This window comes from Balaenoptera musculus, chromosome 19, assembly GCF_009873245.2.
Source record: "Balaenoptera musculus isolate JJ_BM4_2016_0621 chromosome 19, mBalMus1.pri.v3, whole genome shotgun sequence".
NCBI classification, from domain to species: Eukaryota; Metazoa; Chordata; class Mammalia; order Artiodactyla; family Balaenopteridae; genus Balaenoptera; species Balaenoptera musculus.
In genome coordinates, this window is record NC_045803.1 from 58649936 (window position 1) to 58673473 (window position 23538).

Sequence of the window (23538 nt, forward strand, 5' to 3'; positions counted from 1 at the left end):
CCAGTCCGAGAACCATGTGCACGTTTTCCTCCGGGTAACCACAGGTCTGACGACAAGACCAAGAGAAAATGGGGACTCCTGCTGGGGAAAAAGCCCCAGAATTCTCCCTCTGGGGCCTGGCACTGCTCAGGATAGCACCGCAGTCCTGGGCGAGCAGAGCACCAGCCCAAGTCCAGAGAGGACGTGGCCTTAGATGGCAGGGCACATTCACCACGAGTTAGGAAACATCCAAAGGATACTTGATCTAGTAATGCTAATAACCTTGATTGTTCACGGGTACCTGAGAGCTGGAACATCTTTAATCCAACCCCAAATCAATTCACATTTCTATTCACAGCAAGGACATTTTTTAAAAACCTAGGAAACTTGATTGATAGAAAATGGATTTAAGACCAGGTGTCCCTTTTGTAATGCTGGGAAGAAGGCGGAAAGGACGGACTCCCTAGTTTGGAGGATCGTGATTTGAAAGGATGTGTGCTTCATCCTCTATGAGACAAAGACCTAGTAAAAAGAAACTGCTCTTTTTTTTTCATTTTTATTTTCAGTACATTAAATTGACTCATAAAAACATTCTAAAAATGTACAATTTTCCTTTTAACAAAGTATAATAAACATAAAAACCCCAAAAACAGAATACTTGACATTTACAATTCAAAATCAAATTAGCAGAATATTAAATATTTACAAAACTATATCTTTTAAAAATATTTATAAAGTTACATGCAATTTTGTAGAATTGACATAAAAGAATGGCTCAAAAATGGGAGAATTTTCCTTCATTCCTAAAAAGAAAATATGTCCAATAGAAGCTGTGAAGATTCTTGAGTGTACACGAGGTCTTCAGTTTCAGTACCAAAGCCTGTCTTTGTGCATCTAAGAACTTTACGCATGTGAGGGGCTTCTTAACACCGGGGTGACCTGGCAGGCGCGCCCCTCCATCCAATAACAGTGTAGTAACATTGACCTTTGGCCTCAACCAGCACAGTACGTAGTTTGCGAGTGTTGATTAAAGATAACTCACTTTGATTCAGAACCTCGGGACTTTTCAGTAATTGAGCCTCTTCAGAACCCATGGCTTTAAATGTCCCCTGCCTCATTCTTCGGGAGTCATCTGCACTTTGGAAAGGACGGCCAACCCGCTCAGGTTCCACAGGCCCATCCACTGGGACGGGTGGTCGAGCTGAGCAGGGTCACGGTTTACCTTACAACCTTTAAGACTTAAACATGTAACGCCATCAGTTATCAGTGTGTAAAATTAGCAAGGCATCAAATAAGCCACCACGGAAGCAGGAAGAGGGACGACGACAGGGAGCGAGGAGGGTGCCACCCACTTCCTGCTCAGCAAGTGCTCGCTAGCAACACTGCAGTGAGTGGATAGATGTAAGCCTCGGTCAGCCTGTGCTCACACAGGACCGCATTACAGCTGCATAACGTCAGGCAAAGTTACTACCCGCTATGCATCTCCATACGCAGTGTGCAGTGTAAACTAACTAGGTGGACTTCTTGCGATTAAGGACCTAGAATTCTAATAGTGATTAAAATACTGACCTACTAACTACTATATTAACAAGGTGACTCGTGTATGTAATTTTTGGAGGTTATAAATGATGCTGGTTTTTAAAATACCCAATCACGTTGTCCGCTTTCAAGAAAATAGCTTTGTCTTTATTATTCTAAGTGCTAGCTCCCATTTTCCTCAGTGCTCTTTAGCAATTAGAAGTTTTTAACATTTATACACTTTCCAATGTTCAATATTATCATAAAATAAAAATTAGAAAATAAGGTAGAAAATTGATGTTCTGCTTTAAAAAAAAAAAAAAGATTAGTGTTTTATCCCAACGTTGTATTCTACTTCAATCTGTACATTCCACTTTCCCCATTCTTGGAGATAAAAATTGGGTTAGAAACTTTAAAATATGACAGACTACACAGAGCAAGTGGCTGGTGCCACACCTACCTGGTTGCCACAGCATTTGGAAACGGAGCCCACAATTTCAGGGAAAATAGTTAAGTAGTTGAAAGGGTCAGTCTGATCTGTTGTTTCTAGCTGATGAGGACGTCCTCTGAGGAAATGCCAAATGGTCTTTAGGCTCACTGACTGTGGTTGCTTCTGGAGAGAAATTTCATCAGAGAATACTGCTAGCAAATATTCCCAAGTTCAAGTATGGGATTCACTTGGGAAGAGGTCTCACGGAGCGGCAGCTGAATGCTTTGTGTCCTGGTGTCTCACATTTACGTTTTACCATTCTCAACTCGGAATGGCCTCACTGGAGACGTCACTCTGCACATGCACTTTCAAAGACAGCTGGAAGTTTCTCTAAGACCTCTGATGACTGGAACACAGCCACACGATGTCTGAACTTACTTCCCTCAATTTGAATGTCATACTTCAAATTGAAGTTCGTTTTAATTTTTTGTCGTATTTAACGCTAACCTCTAATATTTATCAGAACAGTTATAAGGGTAACAACAGACACACTTTCATTCCCCAATACTGAGCACTAAAACAAAAAACCTAAATATGATTTTTTTCTTTTGTTATGAGACAGTTTTCACACAATTTCACTGTGTTGAAATAGGATTATTTAAAATAGTTCTTTGTTTAAAAAACCAAAAAATTTTAAAAGTTTGGCTTTCTAGCACATATCCAGGCCACTGTAACGGCCCTCAGAAATATTAAAATCGTAAACATCAATGAACACTCTAAGTCTTCCTTAAACATAATATGACAAGTTCCAGTCTAGTACTCTTTAAGGCAAAGTTGTGTCAGTTCTCGTAATTTTGACATTTTGTAGTGTTATAATTTAAGAGATCAATGTAACCACTCCCCCAAAATGCTGTTGTAAGCATCATCATTACTTCAAAACTGTATGTAATACTGTGTACCAGGAAGAGAGAGAAGAATACAGAGGTCTGTCAATTCTGCATTGCATAGAAATAAAACTCTACTAAAATAAACTCTTAAAACTCTACTAAAAGCCTTCATAAAAAAATGTAACAACTTTCTGCTTTAGTTTCCATGAAGCAGGAAACGGATCTCAAAATTTGAAGCCTTACATCACAATGCCTCAAATTCTAGGGTATTTTGATTACACCAATTTTCCATGAGGCTGATTGTCCCATTTTAAGAGTGGTCTGAGTATTGAGATTTTCTTTTTTTAAATAAATATTCAACTGGAAAATCCCTGGGCAAGACCTTACCAATCAATATTTTAAATATTGAAGGCTTTAGCATTTAAAACAATATTGTTTGAGCAGAAAATTCCCTTTAGCCTTGAAGCTTTAAGTCCCTAACTTTCGGACCAAAAGCTCTCATTGCAATGGGGTGAAATTGAGAGCTGTGTGGTGGACTTTATTTCCCACCTTGGTAAAACTAGACTTCTGCAGATCTTGTAGCTCTGTCCTGTCAGTGTATTCTCTTTCAGAGTCTTACCACTTTCTATTGTAGTTTTCCAGGTAATTTTTAACGGAACTAACTATTGATACACAGCCTAATACAAAAGAAGTTGACAGGAGAAAATTTCAAATCGTTTGCTCAGAGATTACAGGACTGTATTATTGTTGTTGAAATGTCTGTCTCAAGTGTGAATCCATTAGCAGTGAGCCTTGGGGTCCTTGGGGTCCTTGGGGTCCATGGGAGATAAAAGAACTTGCAAACTTGGCTAAGGATGTGCAGCATCCGTCAGTGCCGCTCACGAGGTGCGCTGCTATCGCGTCTCTGCCAGAGTTCCTTCGTGGTGGAAGACGACAGGACTCAAAGCTCTGAAGGGCTGGGAAGGAAGGTGTCCTCAAAGCTTTGACTACTAGGGATTCTCTGGGACTTGGACCCTTTTAGAAATTAAGTTGTTGCAAGTAGCTATTTCTACTTAATAATGTAGTTTAAATTTATTTGCAGGAAAAAAAAAAAAGACAACCCTGAAACTGCTACAAGTGCTTTTAAGGAGGGAAGGAAATACTAAAATCTCTGTTGTGTACTAAATCATGTAGCCTGCTGGTGCGGACTCTAAAAACGGATTCTCTGAGCGTCTTGCACTGACTGGTCTCAGGGAGTTTGTCTCCCAGAACTGCAGAGATTGACATCAGTTTACATTCTTCGGTAGTGCAATCCTTAAAAAGCCCAGAGATTAGTGCCTAACCACTTTAAGAACAAAACAGAACAGAACAGAACAAAACAAAGGCGACATTTTCCCTCACCAGGGGTGTCAAGAGTCCGACTGGTAGAACTCCACTTGGAGAACTCCGACCTTCAGTTCTCGAATCCAACCTCACGTAGCTGCCCTGGAATTACGTGTGAGCCTAGAAGGACCAATTACGGCAATGCTCTTCAGGAGACGGGAGGTCTCTGCATTGCAACCAAGGGTGGAGGTGGCCAATTTTCACCCACAGTGGAGATACCCACTAGGCCAGTCCTGACATCAAGCTCCCGTCTAGGATTTTGGCAATAAAACTGAGTTTGATGCATTCCTACGCTAGGTTTTCTATCCAGTCTAGTAAAGTAAAGCACCTTTGGATTAAAAATATTGAGCTCAACAGCAACTAGACTTCTCAGTTTTGTATTTAATTTTCCTTAGGTCTCCATGGCTTAATAGTGTTCTGTTGCCAGAGAAAAATATCAATCTGTGGAGTCCAGACTTTCTGCTGGAGGGGCATATTTCAACCTAAAAGTACCTAGAGAGGGGGAAAAAAAAGAGATCAAATTTGAATCACCATAGAATTACTGCCATGATCTGTCCAAAGTTATTTCCAGAGTCACTGGTCAAGATGTGGGTGCTGGAAATCTAGACCACCTGTTCTGACCACTCCCAACTCCCCTGGCTCCACCCCACAAACTGGACGTTATCTTAACAAGTTTATCAAATCAGAGAAGGGGTGAAAAAGACTGAAGAGTTCCCAGTCTGTTTCTTCATTCTTTGGGAGCTCAGACAGCACAGAATTGGCCCCCTTCCTTGGGACAGGGCAAGGGAGGCCTGGCCGCCACCACGGGCCTCTGGGCTCGCTGCGTCAGGAGATGCAGCACCACCTCTATCAATGCGGGGGCGGGGGGGGGGGGGGCGGCACAGCCCACAGTCACTCCACCTGCCACCAGACCTGATTCCAAGTTGTCTGTAAAGCTCTCCAGGTGACTAAGGGGCACAGGCAGGTCTGGAACAACCCTCAAAAGTCTCCAGAAAGCAAGTGGCTGACTATCCAAGGTCGCACCGTGAGCAGCTGCGGGCTGGGACCAGTTTTCCCAATGCCCAGACTAACCTTTCCAAGAAAAACAGCAAGAACAAACCTGGTGTGGTAACGACAGCAGACACACACTTGACTAAAGGAGACAAGAAAGAGTAGCAAAGGGGGAAGGAAGAAGATGCAGCACAGGGAGTGAGGACACCACGTAGCCGCCACACAACACCCACGGCCACGGCCACTGCCACTCTAGACGGGGGAAGAGAAGCGGGGACAGCGAGTTCCACCTGTAGCGCCTGAACTCACATGCCACGCCCTCGGTTCTCAGTTAAACACCGGCGGTGGCACTACATCACCCAGGCTTGCTCCCCAGTCACGTGGCACAAGATAACAGACCAAGGAGCCACTGGGCCGCAGCCAGCTAGCCACACTCTAAAATGAGGCACAGGCTGAGATCACAAAGACAGTCTCAGAACCAAAGCAGCCCTTCTGGGGGCTGCACAGCCCATCAGGAGTTTCGTGCTTTTTCAGAGAGCATTTGAAAAACCACTTCTTGCTTGCTTTAAAAAAAAAAAAGGAAGGAAGTTGACTATTCCTTTCAGAGAAAGGACACGCGTGCCGGGAGCCCTCCGCCTCGGGGGCCTTTACCTTGCCGGTTGGAGTCCATGGACGGCTGCTTGCAGTCCTGAGCGCGGTGACCCGTGGCCCCACAGTTGTAGCACGACAGATGCCCGCTCTTCTTGTGACCGGAGCCGTTGCTACTGCCCACCAAGCCCTGAGCCTGGTAGACACCCGCCGCCCCCATGAAGTTCTGCACGGGCGGGACGGTGAAGGCCGACTGGCCGCCCAGCACGGGCTCGGGGCCCACGCCGCTGCCGTAGGGCGAGTGCACGACCGGGAAGGCACCGCCGCCGTACTGCTGGGCGCCCACGTAGCCGCTGCCGCACATGGGGCTGAAGGGCAGGAACGGGAAGGGGAAGACGGACGGCCCCGAGAACGGGTGCTGGAAGTAGTTGGCGTAGCTGACAGTTAGGCCGCTCGAGCCGCAGCTCCCACTGCAGCCGCAGGACGTGCACACGACGCAGCCGGGGGGCGGGGCGGGCGCAGGCTGCTGGGGTGCCGCCGGCTGCTGCTGATGGTGGTGGTGGTGGTGGTGGTTCTGGGCCGAGGCGGGGAGGTTCCCGGGGGAGCCGCCGCCGCCGCCACTGCTGCTGTAGAAGCTGCTTTCGGGGACCGAGGAGAGCGCGGGGCTGGAGCTGGGGGCGGGGCAGCTGGGCACGGTGGCCATGTTTGCAAAGGACGTGGCAGGGTGGCTACTGGCAGAGGCAGTGTTGCTGTTTGCGCAGAAGCTGCCCTGCAGGGGGCCCACGGGCACACCGCTCATCGCAGAGAAGGCAGCTTTGGTGTTGGCTGTGTACAGAGCAGTCCGAGGGTTTATTATGGCAGGGGGCACACTTATTTGCACGTTGCCAGAACAGGAGGTTTGCCCAGAGATGGCAGAATCTGCAGGGACAGATGAAGACACCAGAAGTTTGATGGGTGGCCGAGCCACATGGAAGACGGTGCTGGACGTCCCTGCGGCAGCAGTGCTGGTCTCCACCACCAGGGCCGGCTGCTGTGCCGGCTTCATCACCCTGTCGAGGGCGGACGCGTGGACGACTTTGGTGCGGGGACCAAAGGAGACGGTGGGCGACACAGAGCTGCTCTCGGTGAGTCCAGAAAGGACCTGCACGGGCTGATGGGGGGTGGACGCGGGTAGCACGTCCATCATGGTGCTGCCAAAGCTCTTGTCCACTTTGATGCCGCTTCTTGGTCCAGAGACTTTACTGCGCTCCTCGAGAGACAGCAGCGAGTGCACAGAGGACGAGAGGAGCTTCATGTCCGCGGCCCCCCTTTCCGCCTTGTGCACAGAGTTCAGCATCCGGATGGGCGCGATGTGCGAGGCCGCCGTCATCATCTGCGGGGGCAGCGGGTGGTGGCCCGACGGGTTGGAGCCTGCTTCGTTCTGCACGGGGAGGACCTGGGCTGTGGGCCTGGCGGAACTTGAAGTGAAGTGGTTCAGCAGCATCACAGGCTTCTCCTTGTCAGAGCCCTCCAAGTGGATCTCCACACCTAGAGGGGTGGGAACAGCGTCAGCACAGCTTTCCCAGGCCAGGGCGGGGGCAGCAGAGCGCGAGCCACGCGGGGCGTCCTTACGCCTGTCGCTCTCCTCCGCGCTGTCCGAGCTCTCCTCCCGGGCCTGCACGCCCATCGGGCTGGGCGAGGAGCTGGAGCACTCGGAGGAGCTGCCTTCCCGGGCCGTCTGGTGAGGGGGCTGCTCCACCTCCACCCGCAGCGCTGCGGACAAGCGACAGGTGACAGTCCAAAGGCGGCACCGAGGTCCCCGAGCCACGGGACGCCGACGGGGGCTGTGCCAGCCAGCGTCGACTGCGCCCTCCTCTCCCACCCGCATGCATGCCTATCGTGCTCATCTTCACAGCCATCCCAAGGAGCCAGGTCCCATCCTGTCCCTGTTCGTACAGGGCTGAGGCTCACAAGCTCGCCAGGCGGCAGACGCACACGTGGCCGTGCTCTCAGCCTCCCCAAGCAAACGCTGCAGGACAGGAAAAGGACCCCCAAGCCACCGGGTGCTACAGCAGCCGCCCTCCACAAACAGAGACCTCCGTTTTCTGAGGCCCAGGGACCTAAGACCTTTTCAGTCAAATAAGCACTGAAAAGATGCACTGACATTTTTTCTTCCTGGTTTACTGTCACTCTTGATGTTTCTAGTGCATGAGGAAAACAGCAGAGCAGCTGTTACCGTGGTCCTCCACCTCCTACCGAGGAGAGGACGGCAGGGAGAAGAGGAGGAAGGCTGGTGGTTTGGCATCGAGGACTTCAGGACGGACCTGCAGGGCAACGGCCTAAAGCCACCTCTCCACACCTGCCATGGTCGGGGGAGAGGTTTTCATCTATTTCGCATACTTCCTACTCTTTCCCTTTCACCAGAGCAGTTTCTGGGTCTAATGCTTTTGCCCAAACCACTTCAGGCGAGTCACCAGTCTCCAGCTTCTAACCCAAACGTCCCTTCTATTTTCCTGTCGCAGGAACTATAAAAGCTAAAATAAAGAAAAGTAACTCTTAAGTACGAGAAAATGGAAACGGAAAAGTCCCAATCTGGGGACTTTCGTGGTGGCTCAGTGGTTAAGAATCCACCTGCCAGTGCAGGGGACACGGGTTCAAGCCCTGGTCAGGGAACTAAGATCCCACATGGCGCGGAGCAACTAAGCCCATGCGCCACAACTACTGAGCCCACGAACCTAGAGCCCGTGCTCTGCAACGAGAAAAGCCACCGCAATGAGAAGCCCGCGCACCACAACGAAGAGTGGCTCCCCGCTCGCCGCAACTAGAGAAAGCCCATGCGCAGCAACGAAGACCCAACGCAGCCAAAAGTTAAATAAATAAATAAATTAATTAATTAATTTAAAAATAAAATAAACTAAAATAGTGAAAAGTAACTCTAAGCACTAGAAAACAGAAAGGGAAAAGGGGCGTGACCTGTGGCCTGGCCCTCCTCCGAAGGGTCCCGGGTCCAGGCGCGCCCGGCCCCACCCACCTGCAGCATGGCTGCTTCGCACCGGCTGCACAGGCCCCACGTGGCTGGTAGGGGGAACGCGGGCCACTCCGCTGCTGCTGACTGGGGGAGGGGCCGAGGGGTTCAGGCACCGTTTCTCTGACTTCTCCCTGTGCGACAGGAAAGCACACCAACAAGCGAGCGTTCAGTTCTGCTGTAGAGCCTCTCCGTGTTTCACAGTCTCTACTTAAGAAGGGTGATTTCCACCAAAATAATCTCCAGGGTGGAAGATAACGCATTCTGACTTGTCAGATTCACTCTAAAGGGTCCTTCCTAGCAAACCAAAGCCACATTTGTAGAATTTTAAGAGCATTAATTAAGGTTTGATAAGCAATCAGCAGTAATAAGTCCTAGCATCTGTTCCGCATGTTAGAAACTAAAATGAAGACACATTTCATAAACAATCTCACACTCACTTTTCCAGCTCCAGTTGAGTCTTGAGTTTTTTCTTTGCTCCCATGGTGAGGGATTCAAATTTATTTAGATCTTCTTCCGTAAGGCTCAGAAACTTCCACAGAAGAAACAAATTACAAAGTTTGAGAATTAATTAGGATTCTGAAAACAAAGAACTTGGAGTTTAATTTCATAAACGTATTCTACCTCTAGGATATGTAAACAGATCAAACTTAACTAGATAATAAAAGACTGGGGAACACTGTGAAACATTTACTTGCTAAATGACTTGGTGTCCAGGGTCCAAAATATAAGACGCTCATTGTGCGTCTGAGGGTCACAGGCTGTGTCCACTGAGCCTTCAGCACAGGCGTCCGAGTGACAGCTGGGTGAAGACTGGGCACCTGGAAGGTCCGTGCTATGCGGGCAGGAGACTGAGACAGTGTTCTGCGTCTCAACTGCTGCAGAGATGCAGCTGGTGGAAGTGTCTCCCCTCCCGGGGCTCTCCCTCCAACAGACAGGAGCAGTCTTCTTTAGTGGCTCTTTTTTCTTGAGATCATGGTCATTTTAGGGACAACAGCAACTTTGTTGGGTAGCCAGTGATCCAGAAAAGTAGATGCCATCCAAACTGAACGGCGACCTAACCCACTGGCCTCATCCTAAGAAAAAAGATGATACTTGGTTCTCACAACGGTCCATAACATGATTTGTGATCTTAGCCTTTTCAACTCATACATTACACTAAAACTTTTTAAACTGATCATGACCAAGGTTAGTAAAATCTGTTGTTTTTAAGACTTGTGAATCCTAAACTGAGAGTATTGAAAAGTTACTTAAAATGTGTTCTTTATTAGCAGTAAAAGCTTGATTTCTAGATTCTTCAATTGCAGATTTTTGGACAAACGAAACGTTTGCAGAGATAAAAGGCACCAAGTCACTTCATCCAGCAGGGGGAGCTCAGAGTTCAAACATCACATTCAGGTCCAATTTACTTTTACCAGTGACACTGAAACTTAAGAAATTTTAGAATTTTTTTTTAACAGTGAAAAAATGCTCCTTGTAAAAACTGTATTGTAAAAGATAACTGCTATGTAGGATTGCTTGAAAGACATAAAATTCATCTATTCCTTTAGCTCTAGGAGCCTCCATGAAGGCAGCTAATCAGACAACCCTCTTGCACTGGGCTCTTGTAAAAGGCTATGCTGAGGGGCGTCTAAGAAAGGGGGACGCGGGGCCCACAATTCACTACCTCTACCCACTGAAGGGCTGCTGGAGACACAGCCCTCAGTCACAGACAGTGAGTGTCTCGTTTGGGAAGACCCCAAGCTATCTTAAGAAAGCTGTTTGTTTACAAACAACTGTGATCCAGTTTTTGCTTCAGCTGCAGGTAGCCTCCAAATTCAAATCCACGGCCCCTCCAGCGAGCTCACGGGACTTGTGGGGACGCACATCCGCAGGTGTTAAGGACCAGGTGGTATGACCTCCACGACACACATGCTGCAGAAACCCAACTCAGTTCCTCTAGGAATGAGGTCCAAAGAATGATGGGTTACCTGAGACAAGCAGCACATTCTCCCTGCCGGCTAGTAACCAACGTACCTTCTCCATCGTGAGCTGTTTAAAGACGGGGTAGTACTTGTGCAAACGCAGTTTCCGAAGCCAGTCTAAAATCCCATTTTGCTCCTGGCTCTGCGGGGCCTGCAGGCTGGAAGGCATCAAGATGGCGGGCGAGCTGTCCATCGGGGTCCGGTAGGCCAGAGCTGAGCCTGCACCCCCCGCGTGCGAGCAGTGGGGCAAGGCGGACGCACTGGCCGAGTGCTGCACGTGATGCTGGGCGCCGCCCTGAGAGGACGGGATGCCGGCCACTCCGCACACAGGCCTGCGAGGACAGCAGACAGGTAGTTTTCAAAAGACCACGGCCTCCACCGAGGACCAGCTCCTACAGCCTGGACTGCATCTGCAGCCATGTCCACTGCTGGGGCCAGAGCTACTGCCACCATCACCCTGGGGTGAACATCTGTAGGCGTGGACGTGTGCGTGCACGGACGTGTATGTACCCATCTAGATGCTGCGCTTGAGTACGTGTGTACATATTATGTATATGTACACGTCTGTGTGTCACCACCAGACTTTTGGCTTTGCTGCCTAGTTTCTTTCTGTTGCTTCTATCACAGGATGATACTGATAATCATATATTAAAACTAACTCCAAAATCTTTAATATTCAAATTAATTTTTTTTTTTTGAAAAGTAAATTCTAGAAAGCTGGAAGGAGCAAAAGCATCACTCTCTGTCCCTGCCCCTTCCACACGAATCTGCAAACTGACATATTACATGTTTACACACTCCAGGCAGAGGGTGAAGAGAGTCGGCACCTTCAAAGACCTCATTACCTGACTAGAGCTCACAGAACCGTGTGTGTGTGCGTGTGTGTGTGCGCGTGCGTGTACACACCGTCTGTGATGTTAGCCCATTTTAATGTTGGCTGTCAGTCCAGATGTGCAGGCTGTCTGTCACCCGAGCACTGCCACCATCAGTGTCGGGCCCCGTGCTGGCAGAGGGGCCTCTAGAGTAGCAACTCTGGCCCTTCATGGGCTTAATCACTCCCCAGGAGCTTGTAGAAATGAAGATTCTCAGAAATTTTGGTTTCCTAGAATGTGCAGGGCCCAGAAACTGGCATTTGCAATAAGGGTCTTTGGGAATTCTAATTCCAGGGGCTCAGAGAACTACTTTTTTTTTTTTTTTTTAAAGAAATCAAAAAGTGGATTATCTCTATCCAATTCTTCTCTCAATATTATTATTCAAGACTAAGGTCAAGAATGACTTAACTCTAGAAACAACTATTTACACAAAATGAAAAGTAAGCTCTGTAACAAGGCTGACTGGAAATGTGTTGGTTACATGGTAGAAGTCTCACCTTCCAGACACGCCCATCATGGTACCGACTTTAGACAGGGAAGGGTTGCCAGGACCTACAAGTTAAAATAGATATAATTTATTTACAGACCATAAAAATGTTTCTACTTTTATTGAATTACATTTTACAAACTCACTTGGACTTTGAAGCTGTTGGGTGGGAGATGAAGTGCTGAAAAATTTCTTAACATGGTCATTTTTTAATATGTGAGAAGGTAATGAAGCCAAATACCTAGAAATGAAAGAGTGGTTTTATCAGCATTAAAACGTGTTACCAAAAAGTAAATGGGAGAGAAATTTTAATTTTCAATTAAGAGATATATATATCAGAGAAAAACTAAACAGAAGTGCCTTAACCTATATTCTTCCTGCTTTATTCAGTTTCATTCTTGGTATGATTCATACTGTTTCCTGGTGCCCCTTTCCTTATTCACACTGTATTACACTGCATGAATCGAGTCTTTCAGGGCCCACCACCCGGGCCATGAGCACAGCTGGTGCCGTCACAGCTGCTGTGTGGCACTCCGATGTTGGCCCCAGTCCCCGGGGCCCTCTGTGCGCATGTACAAGACCAACGCGCCAGGACGTCATCAAGGGTCCAGAGCCACTGGGCCCAGGAGACTTTTTATTAGGTCCTCATTTTATCCTTTCAACTATAGGACAGAAGCAGATTTTATTTCATAAGACTGTCAAAATTACATTAAATGGTGGCATACACTTTGAAATTCCTTCACTTATATATTCTCAAAATCATGCCTAGATTATTAAGATGCTTCAAATTCTCCATAACTGATGAAAATCCCTAGAGGCAAACAGGAGACCCAAACCATGCAGACCACGTGTCGCCTGAGGGGCCCCTCAGATGACTCGGCAGCTCACGTCTGGCCCCGCCCGGGCCCGCCCACACTGCAGAGGGCCGGCAGTCGCCGCAGCGCCGCAGGGGGGCTGCTCCCCGTGGCCTTGGGTGGGGTGAGGAGCATTAATTACCTCAGGTCCGCTTCCAGATCCATGTGGTTCCGCTCTACATAAAATGAATCTGGGCCAGCTAAGCAAGGAATGAATTTCTCCAAATTTTCTTCAGGATACAGCTGAGATAACTGAAAGACGAAAAGGCACAGGAAGTATGTCAAAATTCGTCTTACAGAACCAGAACTCCTCACTGTGGGAAACACTTGGGCAGGCACTGGCTGCTGACACCTGCTGCTATGGTTCTGGGGCCATCTGGGGTTCTGCGTCCACTTGGGACGCAGAAGGCAACAACCCACCACAACATCAAGAAGAAGATCAACACCCCACACAGCTGTGCCTGCTCTGGAGCCCACCAGAGGGCTGAGCTGCAAGGCCACCATGTGAACCGAATTCCAAGAGGGACCTGCCCCTCTGAGGAGACAGGGCACGTGAACTGTCTCAGCCGTGGCAGAGCACGAGGGAGAGATGGCTGCCATACCAGCAGGTAGAAGAGGTCGGCTGGGATGAACACATCCCCACAGGCTAAGTGTGCGTCAGACAGCAGTCAGCCAGGAGCCCAGACACAGGGGGCCTGTGTCCTCATTCCCGAGCTCCCTTCCACAGGCGAGAGGCTGGAGAGAGTCTGCACAGGTGGCACGGTTGGGGGGTGGGGGGCAGCTGCCCCTGGGGGTGAGGCTGGAAACCCCGTGCCTTTCCCTGCAGCCTGCTCTCAATCCAAAGCAAAAAGCCCGCAACCCGCTGGGGGAGGGACCAGATTGCTCCTGCTCCCAGAGCTCAAGCAAAACCCCATGTCTCTGGGGGGTGAGGCAGAATGCCTTCATGCCTCTGCAGGAGGAGGAGAAAGTCCTCCCGGCACCAGGTCATGGGCAGAGATACCCTGCTTCTCGGGGAAGATAAAAACAAAACCCCTCTGGCCCCAAGGAAGGGGCAGGAAGCCCTCCTGAGCCGAGTCAGCTGCTGCTGGGGAAGGAAGGGGCAGGGATGCTGAGAAAGGCCCCCCATGACCCTGTGGCTAGAGCTGAGGCTGCACCAGGAGGATGGGGAGCCGCCCCGACCCTCACCGTACATCCATCACCAGGCAACAAGTAACAGCAGTCTGCCCAGGGAGGGAGGAGTCAACGGAGGAGGGAGACCCCCTCTGTGCCACAGGTGAAGCCAGACCACTCCAGGCTCCTCTCAAGGCTCAAGGGACCAGCAGGCCTCCCTGGAGGCAACTGAGGCCTGTGGTGCAACAGCAAAACCCAAACCCAGCTCTGCTCCTGATGAGATCAACCTGAAGCCCCACCGCTGGTCCGACAGACTCAGCAGCAGGCCCGTTTCCAGGCTCGTTTCTAGACATGACGTCTAACGTTTAGTCAAAAATTATAAGATAAAAAAGAGGGGGGAATCTATTGTCAAGATAATCATCGGAACCAGACTGGAAAATAACCCAGATGTTGGCACTATCAGACAAGGACTTGAAAATAACCATGCTTAACATACTAAAGGACTTAGTTTAAAAAAATGAACAACATGCATGAACGAGTGGGAAATTTCATCAGAGAGATGGAAACTTTACTAAAAGATGTAGCAAACGGAAAAGCTACAGAAAACAAAAGAACAAAAAACCCCAAAACCATGGTACTAGAGATGAAGAATTCAGCTCATCAGCAACCTGGACAGAGCTGAGGAGAAACATAAGTGAACCTGAAGACAGGGTCAAGTACACGTAACTCAAGGCCCAGGAGAAGAGAGAGTGGGGCAGAAGAAATATTTGAAGAGATAATGGACAAGAATTTTCCAAAATTACTGAAAGACAGCAAGGCAGATACCAGGAAGGGCAGAGAACCCAAAGCCAGGTGAATATCAGCCACTGCAAACACCCAGACAGAAGAGTGGCAAGGTCTGCCAGCGTCAGCGGAGTCCAGAGAAGTGCTTTTTCACAAGACAAGAGGATAGGCACAAAGGAGAGGAAATTCAGTGTTGTAAGTGGTGCAGAGGAAACAGGGAACCCCCGGGGAGGATCAATAATCAATCCTAGAAAGCACGGCACTGTGGCATCCTTCAGTGTATGGCAGGCCTAAATAAGAGGCACACTCAAACAACTTCTCCCCAAGCTTCTCAAACAGGATCCATCAACTCGATTTTCTCCTACAGGATTATATCCTTAATTTTATAATCAAATTGCAAGCCACACTTTGGAGACACTTCAGCTATGTTATTCCACACAACAAAGGTGACTACTTCAGCTGCACAACTGTGGCAAAGACAGTGGTTCACTGCTCCGGCACAGGCCAGGCCAGGGGACTTTAGACACGCAGGTGTGTACGTATGTAACACGTGTACATGGGGGTAAAGAGGTAATTCTTTAGTAGTGCAGCTTGTTGTTCAAACGATATTTGTTGAATCAATTTAAAACCAAACAGGTTGTACATCATCTGTATTTCAATTTTAAAAAATAAAAGCAAACAGGAAAATTCAATATGTAAACGGAGTAAGGTGGAAAAAGGTGAAGTGTCTGCCCACTGCCGTGCCACGTGAGCCCCTCCCTCAGCCTCGGCTGAGCAGTAACAAACCACCACCAGCCAAACACCCCTTGGGCACCTTCGCACTCGCATCTTTCTGTCCCATCTCGTTCTCCGCAACCGGAAGGAGTGTGGACCGTGGCCCTGAGGACCACTCGCGCTGTCGGAGCACGAATCCCCGGCACTGCACACACTGCACCCACTGAAGGCTGCAACCATGGAAATTACTTGGCAGTCCAGTGGACCGTGGGGAATGAGACCCTTTTAATTTTTGTAAGAGCCCTTAAATCACCTTACCTTTGAAATAAATTCAGTCACTTCAGAGGAAGATTTGGTTACTGATGTTATTGAAGAATCAGACCACAAGACCTTAAAAACAAATAAACAAACAAACCTTAAAAACAGATGCCACATACTTAATTCCCAACACACTCGTCCAGGGATTCGTGGCCGGTACAGGCGCGGTAGTGGGACAAGCCCTAGTGCGCCTCTTGCATGGAGCGTTCATATACCCCTCGGCTTGTTACAGAAAGAACGTTCACGTAACTCAAGTCCATTAAAGCTTAACTTCCTGTTTTGCGCAATTATTCAAAGATCAGTGTATCACTCAAGCGTGGAGCCTAAGGCTGCTCCTCTAGGCGTCAGGAAGCCCCTGACGACCTCGACTGCGAGCGTGTGTGTGAGCACGTGATCCTCACGTGGACCTCCTCTGTTCAGGTCAGTCTACTGCGACCGTGGATGCGGAATCAAGAAATTCCCAGAAATGAGCTCGTCCAAACAGTAAGTACTCCACACGTGCTCAGTGTCAGTGCTAGGGGCGTGCTGGCGGGAGGAGGCCGGGTCCCAGCCCTCAGGAATCTGACAGAACTGGGGGGTGACACAGGCCAGGGCAGTCAGTACCAGAAGAGCGGGGGACATCCTCCATCACAGGGGGCGGGGGAAGAATTCAGGGAGAAAACATCAGAAGGGTCTTTCTGGATGTTCTACAAAGCCCGGTGTGTCTCTTTTTCCTTCCTGCACCTACGACAGCAGGCAGTTTTAGTTCACGACTCCACAGACGGACTGTAAGTTCCCCGGGGCAGAGGGCTTTCCTGCCCCGAGGAAAGTGTGAGCTGAACTCAGAAGGCGCGAGAAGGACAGAGGGGACACGACGAGACGGGAGGGAAGCCGGGCCCAGAACAAGAAGGGCTAAACCACGAACGAAGACGGTTACCCTAAAATCCAGGAGAAGCGTTGGAGGATTTCAAGTCGGGAAATAAAACGACTGAGTGTATTTTATCACCAATAGGAAAGCACTGTATGTACACTGATTTAGAGAAAACAGAGGTTGGAGACACCAAACAACTCTCACGCTCTCCTCCCACCCCGCGCTGGCCTTCATCTTCCGAGAAACAGCCCATGGCGTTTGCTGACGGTCTCTGGGGCCTGAAGGGCTGGCCGCCTCTCCTCTCCGTTGAAATTCACATGAGCTCCTCTCTGTTCTGGTGGTTGTCACATCACATAACAATTACTAAAGTATGTCTTTCAAGCCCCCACAAAATACAAGCCAATCAAGGAAAGGGACCTCCTCTCTTCTTCATCTCTGAATTCCCTATGCCTCCCAGAATTTATCACGGCAAGTGCTGGCATTTTTGAATGAATGCGCTGTGCCATCCAAAATCTACCTATACTAAAATGAAAGTACCTACACCATTTTTTCTGTCTGAAATAATTAAATCTTTTAACAACACCAAAAAGAAGTTTGGGGGAGAGTGAGCTGCTACCCACATAAAACACCAGTAACATCCATGATTAAAGGTGAGAACTTTCTAGCATTAGATGTATGACCCAAAGTACTGCTGACATGGTGGCTTTCAAAGTAAAATATGCCGCATGTCACGTGGCACGAACGCACCCTAACCCAACTAAAGCATGAAGTCCAATACCCAAATTGTGAGCGCAGCATGGACACACCATTCTATGCTGAAACAGACAACCTGCTTCCCCGACAATTATATATTTTAAATAGGCACAACTATTCTAGGTTGTCTGCTCCTGGTATATTTTTCTTTGACTTCCAAAAGGACTCGCTGCTCCAACCAAGGGCAAGGACTGGAAACCAGCAGGCTTCAGCAGCACTCCGCTCTGCAGGTGACGCAGGTTGGCCTGACCCGGTCCCCTGAGGCAGAGGAGAGGGCGGGCCCCTGGAGGGGCACGGACACGAGAGCAGCCTCGCATTGGGCCACGGGCTAGAGACACGTGATCTACCACGTCCAAGACAACATCGACCATAAGCTACCCCACTGCTGATGTACCACCAAGAAGAAACACTGCCAATCAAATGATGGCACAGTATTTTTCTACCACCCATAGTCGCTCAAAGAGCCACTGAGACCTGCTAAGACGGATTTTAATGTATCTTAAACATACACAAAAAAGCATGGGGACTTCCCTGTGGCACAGTGGTTAAGAATCCGCCTGCCAATGCAGGGGACACGGGTTCGAGCCCTGGTCTGGGAAGACCCACACGCCGCTGAGCAACTAAGCCCGTGCGCCACAACTGCTGAGCCTGCGCTCTAGAGACCGCGAGCCACCACTACTGAGCCCGCGCGCCACAACTACTGAAGCCCACACGCCTAGAGCCTGTGCTCTGCAACAAGAGAAGCCACTGCCATGAGAAGCCCGCGCACCGCAACAAAGACCCAACGCAGCCAAAAAAAAAAAAAAAAAAGCACGGTATGCACAGAGTTGATAAGGGTACTGAGGATTTCTTCACACTCAGAGTCTAACTCCTCTGACCCACTGTCCGTCTCAGCTCTCGCACCCTCTGGAGAAGGGGGAGCAGCGTTTTCTTCACTCACACAGGCAGTAGCTCAGGCCACAGCCCTCACGTGAGCAAGCAGCCCAGCGCCACCAGACCTGCCACCAGACCTCTGAGGAGCTCTGAAGCCGAATACAAGGACAGGCAAAGCAGTCACAAAGAACAAGGCAGCCTGGAGGTGGCACGGACCATGCACTCAAAACTCGTTTTTAAAACTAAAAACTATCAGCGATATTCTCAGTGAACTAAGGGCAGAAAGCATCGCCAAGAAGAGGACGCTGTGAACAAAGAACTGCCAGGGGACAAGAGGTCTTCGCTGTTAACAACAGGACCGCAGAAGTGAAAAATTCAATTCAAGAGATGGAAGATGAGGGAATCTTCCATAGGATAGATCAAACAAGTCCAAGGGAAAGAAAATAGAGGAAAAAAAAATAAAACAGAGGACCAGTCTTGAGGTCCAACAGGCAGACAGCAGGAGTTCCAAAACAAGAAAACTGAGAAGAACAGGACAGAGGAAACCAAAAGGAATGACTGAAGAAAAAGGAACTCAAATTAATGGACTTAAGTTGAAAGGGCTGACTTGCGTCTCAGCACAGCGGATGACAACCTACACCCAAGCCTGGCTCTGAGAAATGTGCAAACGCTTGGGACTGAGAGAAGATCCTAAAACCTTTAGAAATGATAAAACAGGGCCAACACTGGATCAGGAGTCAGAACAGATCCATGCTTCTCAACAGCAACACTGCAAGACAGTAAATAAGAAGCGCTTCCGAGTTCCTAAGGAAAAATGACGCCTGGTCTAGAACTGTATTCCCAGTCACATGTCAGGTCAGACGGATGAAGACAATGCCAAACATGACAGTCAGAAACTGTACCTCCCCGGGACCCTTTCTGAGAAGCTACTAGAACAACTACTAAAACCCAGAACTAACCCAAGACAATAGATGAGCTAAGAGCTGAGAACAGGGTATCAGAGCCGGGAGGGAGGAAGGGACCCCGCGGGTGATGGTACGGGGGCCCCGCCATGAGACTGCACCAGGCCAAGTCCAGGTCGGAGCAGGGCCGTAGCTCCAGAGATGAAACCTATGGAATGCCGGACGCATATGAACACAACCAGGGAAAACTTTAGGGGTGAAGTTGTTTTCTAAGTACTTGTTCACAAGCAACAAACAAACAAAAAGAGACAATTAACTCCAGGTAGAATAAAGTATCGGAAAGGAAAGGTACTAAGCATATACCACATGGCTTGGGTAGCAACAACCTTCACACAGTCAGGCTAATTATCATACGAGCAATGAGGTGTATCATCACAAGAAACAGTTCCCTGCTCCTCCGGGTGATGTGGGCAGAATTACTGGACTCTCTGCACACACAAAGCTGATGAAAACAAAAACTAAATTAAAAAAAATAGTTGTCAAGACTCATCCTTAGCTAATAGTGATAAAATATTCAGAGCAGTTAAGATTGTTTCAAGATGGAAAACTTTTAAAGAAAAGATATAGCACTAAAATAAAATGTAATGTCTGGGTTCTTAACAAAGATTGGCATAAAGAGAATGGGTGTTTTAATTAGTACTGCTCCACAGTTCCTTTTAAGTCAACACAACTCTCCCGTGTACAGGCATTGCAAGCGTTTGGGTAATCTTCTGATGTATTCTTCCCACCCTGTCCTTCGTGTGTAATAAGTGTACTTTAAAAAAGTTTTAGTTATTCAACAGTGAATTTGGGAAAGCTGGTAAAATTTGGACATTTCACATGTACATAGATATAAGATAATTTTATATTTTAAAAGCTTCTGTCATCTGCTTCCTGTATTTGCTCTCCTCAGTAACTAGTAATTACAACTTCAGCAAAAACAAAACCAACTCCATGAAAAGAAAGAACAGGAAACTCAAACTCCTGCTTCTAGTCCCTTTATTACTTATGTCTTCCTATAAAAGAATAACCTTTCATTTGTATCCTGGAAAACAATGACACATAAAAACTAAAAGCAGAGATAAACAAAGCTGAGAAAAAGGGGAGGGGGGGGAAGTCGCTGACTTCTCCTTGAATAAGTGAAAGGTTTCAGAAAAAACCGCTTCTCGAGTCTTCCTATACTGTTAGCAATAGAGGGTACATCTCACCATGGTAAGGCAGACACGCCTAATAAAGTTCTTTATTGTTCTGGCCACAGTACAACAGCTATTTATATCCATGTTCAAAAGACAACCTATTTAAAGGACAATTTATTCTAATTATTTAGGGCTCTGTGGACAAAAATTAATCCTCAGGTAAATTTTTTTTTTTTTTTTCGCGGCATTGGGTCTTCGTTGCTGTGTGCGGGCTTTTCTCTAGTTGCGGCGAACGGGGGCTACTCTTCACTGCGGTGCGCGGGCTTCTCATTGTGGTGGCTTCTCTTATTGTGGAGCACGGGCTCTAGGCGCATGGGCTTCAGTAGTTGTGGCACGCAGGCTCAGTAGTTGTGGCTCGTGGGCTCTAGAGCACAGGCTCAGTAGTTGAGGTGCATGGGCTTAGCTGCTTTGCGGCACGTGGGATCTTCCCGGACCAGGGCTCGAACCCGTGTCCCCTGCACTGGCAGGAGGATTCCTAACCACTGCGCCACCAGGGAAGCCCTGGCAGGCGAATTCTTAACCACTGCGCCACCAGGGAAGTCCCAATCCTCAGGTAATTTTTTTAAAGGTTTTATTGAGTATAACTGACAATGAAATGCACATATTTAAAGTGTACAATCTGATCAGTTTGGACATATGTATACACCCATGAAACCATTACTCCAATCAATATAATGAACACATCCATCACTTTCTCCCCAGGAAGCTATTGATCTGCCTTCTGTCACTGCAGATTATTTTGCATTTTCTAAATTTATATAAACAAACTCATACAGTGTATGCTCTTTTTTTCTGGTTTCTTTCACACAGCACAATTACGCAGTTTCCTCCATATTGCCAAGTGTATCAGTAATTCACTCCGCTATTCTGAACGCTGAACTGTGTGGCTACAGTACCACAGTGTATATCCAGCCTCCTGATAATGGATATTTGGGGCGTTACAAATAAAGCTGTTATAAACATTCGTGTACAAACCTTTGTATGAACATGTACTTTCATTTCCTTTGGTTATTGACCTAGAAGTGGGACTGATGAATCAGATTTTAGGGATATGTTTGACTTTTTAAAAAACTGCCAAGCTGTCTTCCAAAGTAATCTCACCATTTTACACTTCCATGGCAGTCCTTCCACACACCTGCCAGCAGCTGGTGTGGTCATCCTGTCAACTTCAGCTGCTGTGATGGGCGTGTAGTATTAGCTCACAGTGGTTTTAATCGGTGTTTTCCTAATGGCTAATGATGCTGAACATCTGTTCACGTGTGCTATTTACCATCCATACATATTTCTTGGTAAAATGTTCATTTTTTTATTGGGTTATTTTCTCATCATTGAGTTTTGAGAGTTCTTTTTATAGTTTGAATACAAATCCTCTATCAGACATGTAATTTACAAATATTTTTCTCCTAGTTCTGTGGCTTGTCTTAATTTTCTCCACAGTGCCTGTCAAAGAGCAAGTTTTAAACTCTGATGAAGTTTAATTCATTTTGTCTTTTATGGCTCATGTTTTTGGTATCCTACCTAAGAAATCTTTGCCTGTTTAAGGCACAAACTTTTCTCCTATGCTTTCTTGTAGAAGTTTTATAGTTTTAGGTTTTACATTTAGGTCTGTGATCAGTTTTGAGTTAATTTCTATATAAAGGGTAAGGTTTGATGAAGGTTCCTTTTTTTTGCGTATGGTTATCTGCTCCTGAACCATTTGTTGAAAAGACCATCTTTTCTTCACTGAACTGCCTTTATACCTTTGTCAACAATCAGTTGACCAGGGTGGTGTGGCGTCCGGGGCCCTTAGCCCGAAGCAGTAGAGGCCCGGCCCGCGGGACAGAGCAGTCGCCACCGCCAGTCCCCGAGCCCACCCAGGGCCACCCTGCAAGGAGCCGCAGGCAGCGGGAGCCTGAGTTGCTGCCGGTGCTGGCACCAAAACTGACAAGCTGCTCCTAAAACTCACATGGAAATGCAGCATCCCCACAACAGCCAAGACAATCCTGAAAAAGAAGACCAAACCTAAGAGGACTCACACTTCCCAACTTCAACGTCAAAGCCACAGTGCTCAAGACAGAGCAGTGCTGGCCTGACAACAACAGAGATGAATGGAACTGAGAGTCCAGAAACAACCCCTCACAATTCGCTCAACTGATTCTCAACAATGGTGTGAAGACCCTTCAGTGGGGGAAAGAATGGTCTTTTCAACAAATGGTGCTGTCCATTAAAGATGTTAAAAAAAAATTGTAAAATAAACAAACAAACAAACAAATGGTGCTGGACAACAGGACGTCCACATGCAAAAGTATGCATTTGAACACCTACCTCACACCATACACAAGAAATTAATTCAAAATGAATCAAAGACCTAAATGTAAAAGCAAAAACAATAAAATTCTTATCAGAAAACACAGGAGTGAATCTTTGTGACCTTGGCTTAGGCAACGATTTCTTAAATATAATACCAAAAGCACAAGGAATGAAAGAAAAAGTAGGTAAACTGGACTTCATCAAAATGAAAAACTTTTGTGTGTCAAAGGACAGCATCAAGAAAATGAAGAAAATTCCCACCCGATGGAAGAAAATATCTGCAAGCCACATGGCCCAGTTAAGTCCAGTCCTAGGTGTGTATCCAAGAGAAATGAAAGCATTTGTCCACACAAAAACTTGTACATAAATGTTCATAGCAGCATTACTCATAAGAGGCAAAAAGTGGAAACAACCCAGAAGTGCATCAACTAACTGCTGAGTGGGTGAACTAAATGTGGTCCATCCACACGGTGGAATATCACTCAGCCATAAAAAGGGAAGCACTAATACATGATATAACATAGAGAAGCCTTGAAAACATTATTTGCATGAAAGAAACCAATCACCAAAGATCACATATTGTATGATTCCATTTATGTGAAATATTCAGCATAGGCAAATCCACTGAGGCAGAAAGCAGGTTAGTATTTGCCAGGAACTTGGGGAGGAGAAGTGGGGAATGACTGCTAATGGGTATGGGGCTTCTTCCTGGGATGATGGAAATATTAAAATTAAATCGTGGTGATGGTTACAAAATTCTGAATAAATAAAAAAAG

General features: G+C 47.5%; 1 protein-coding gene across 2 annotated transcripts in view; it reads right to left on the minus strand.

The window, feature by feature from the left end:
* Positions 1-624: 624 nt before the first annotated feature.
* The window catches only part of ZCCHC14 (zinc finger CCHC-type containing 14), a 59005-nt gene continuing 36091 nt past the window's right edge, over positions 625-23538 (minus strand). The window contains exons 4-13 of one of the 2 annotated variants that reach the window (XM_036832553.1): positions 15861-15932; positions 13078-13187; positions 12228-12322; positions 12092-12146; positions 10775-11054; positions 9199-9290; positions 8765-8892; positions 7366-7506; positions 5818-7281; positions 625-4668 (exon numbers count right to left, since the gene is read on the minus strand). In XM_036832553.1, the coding sequence (XP_036688448.1) occupies positions 4613-4668; positions 5818-7281; positions 7366-7506; positions 8765-8892; positions 9199-9290; positions 10775-11054; positions 12092-12146; positions 12228-12322; positions 13078-13187; positions 15861-15932 (2493 nt within the window). In that variant the 3' untranslated portion in view covers positions 625-4612. The remainder of the gene's footprint in view (positions 4669-5817; positions 7282-7365; positions 7507-8764; positions 8893-9198; positions 9291-10774; positions 11055-12091; positions 12147-12227; positions 12323-13077; positions 13188-15860; positions 15933-23538) is intronic. The other variant, XM_036832554.1, reaches the window with a different exon arrangement.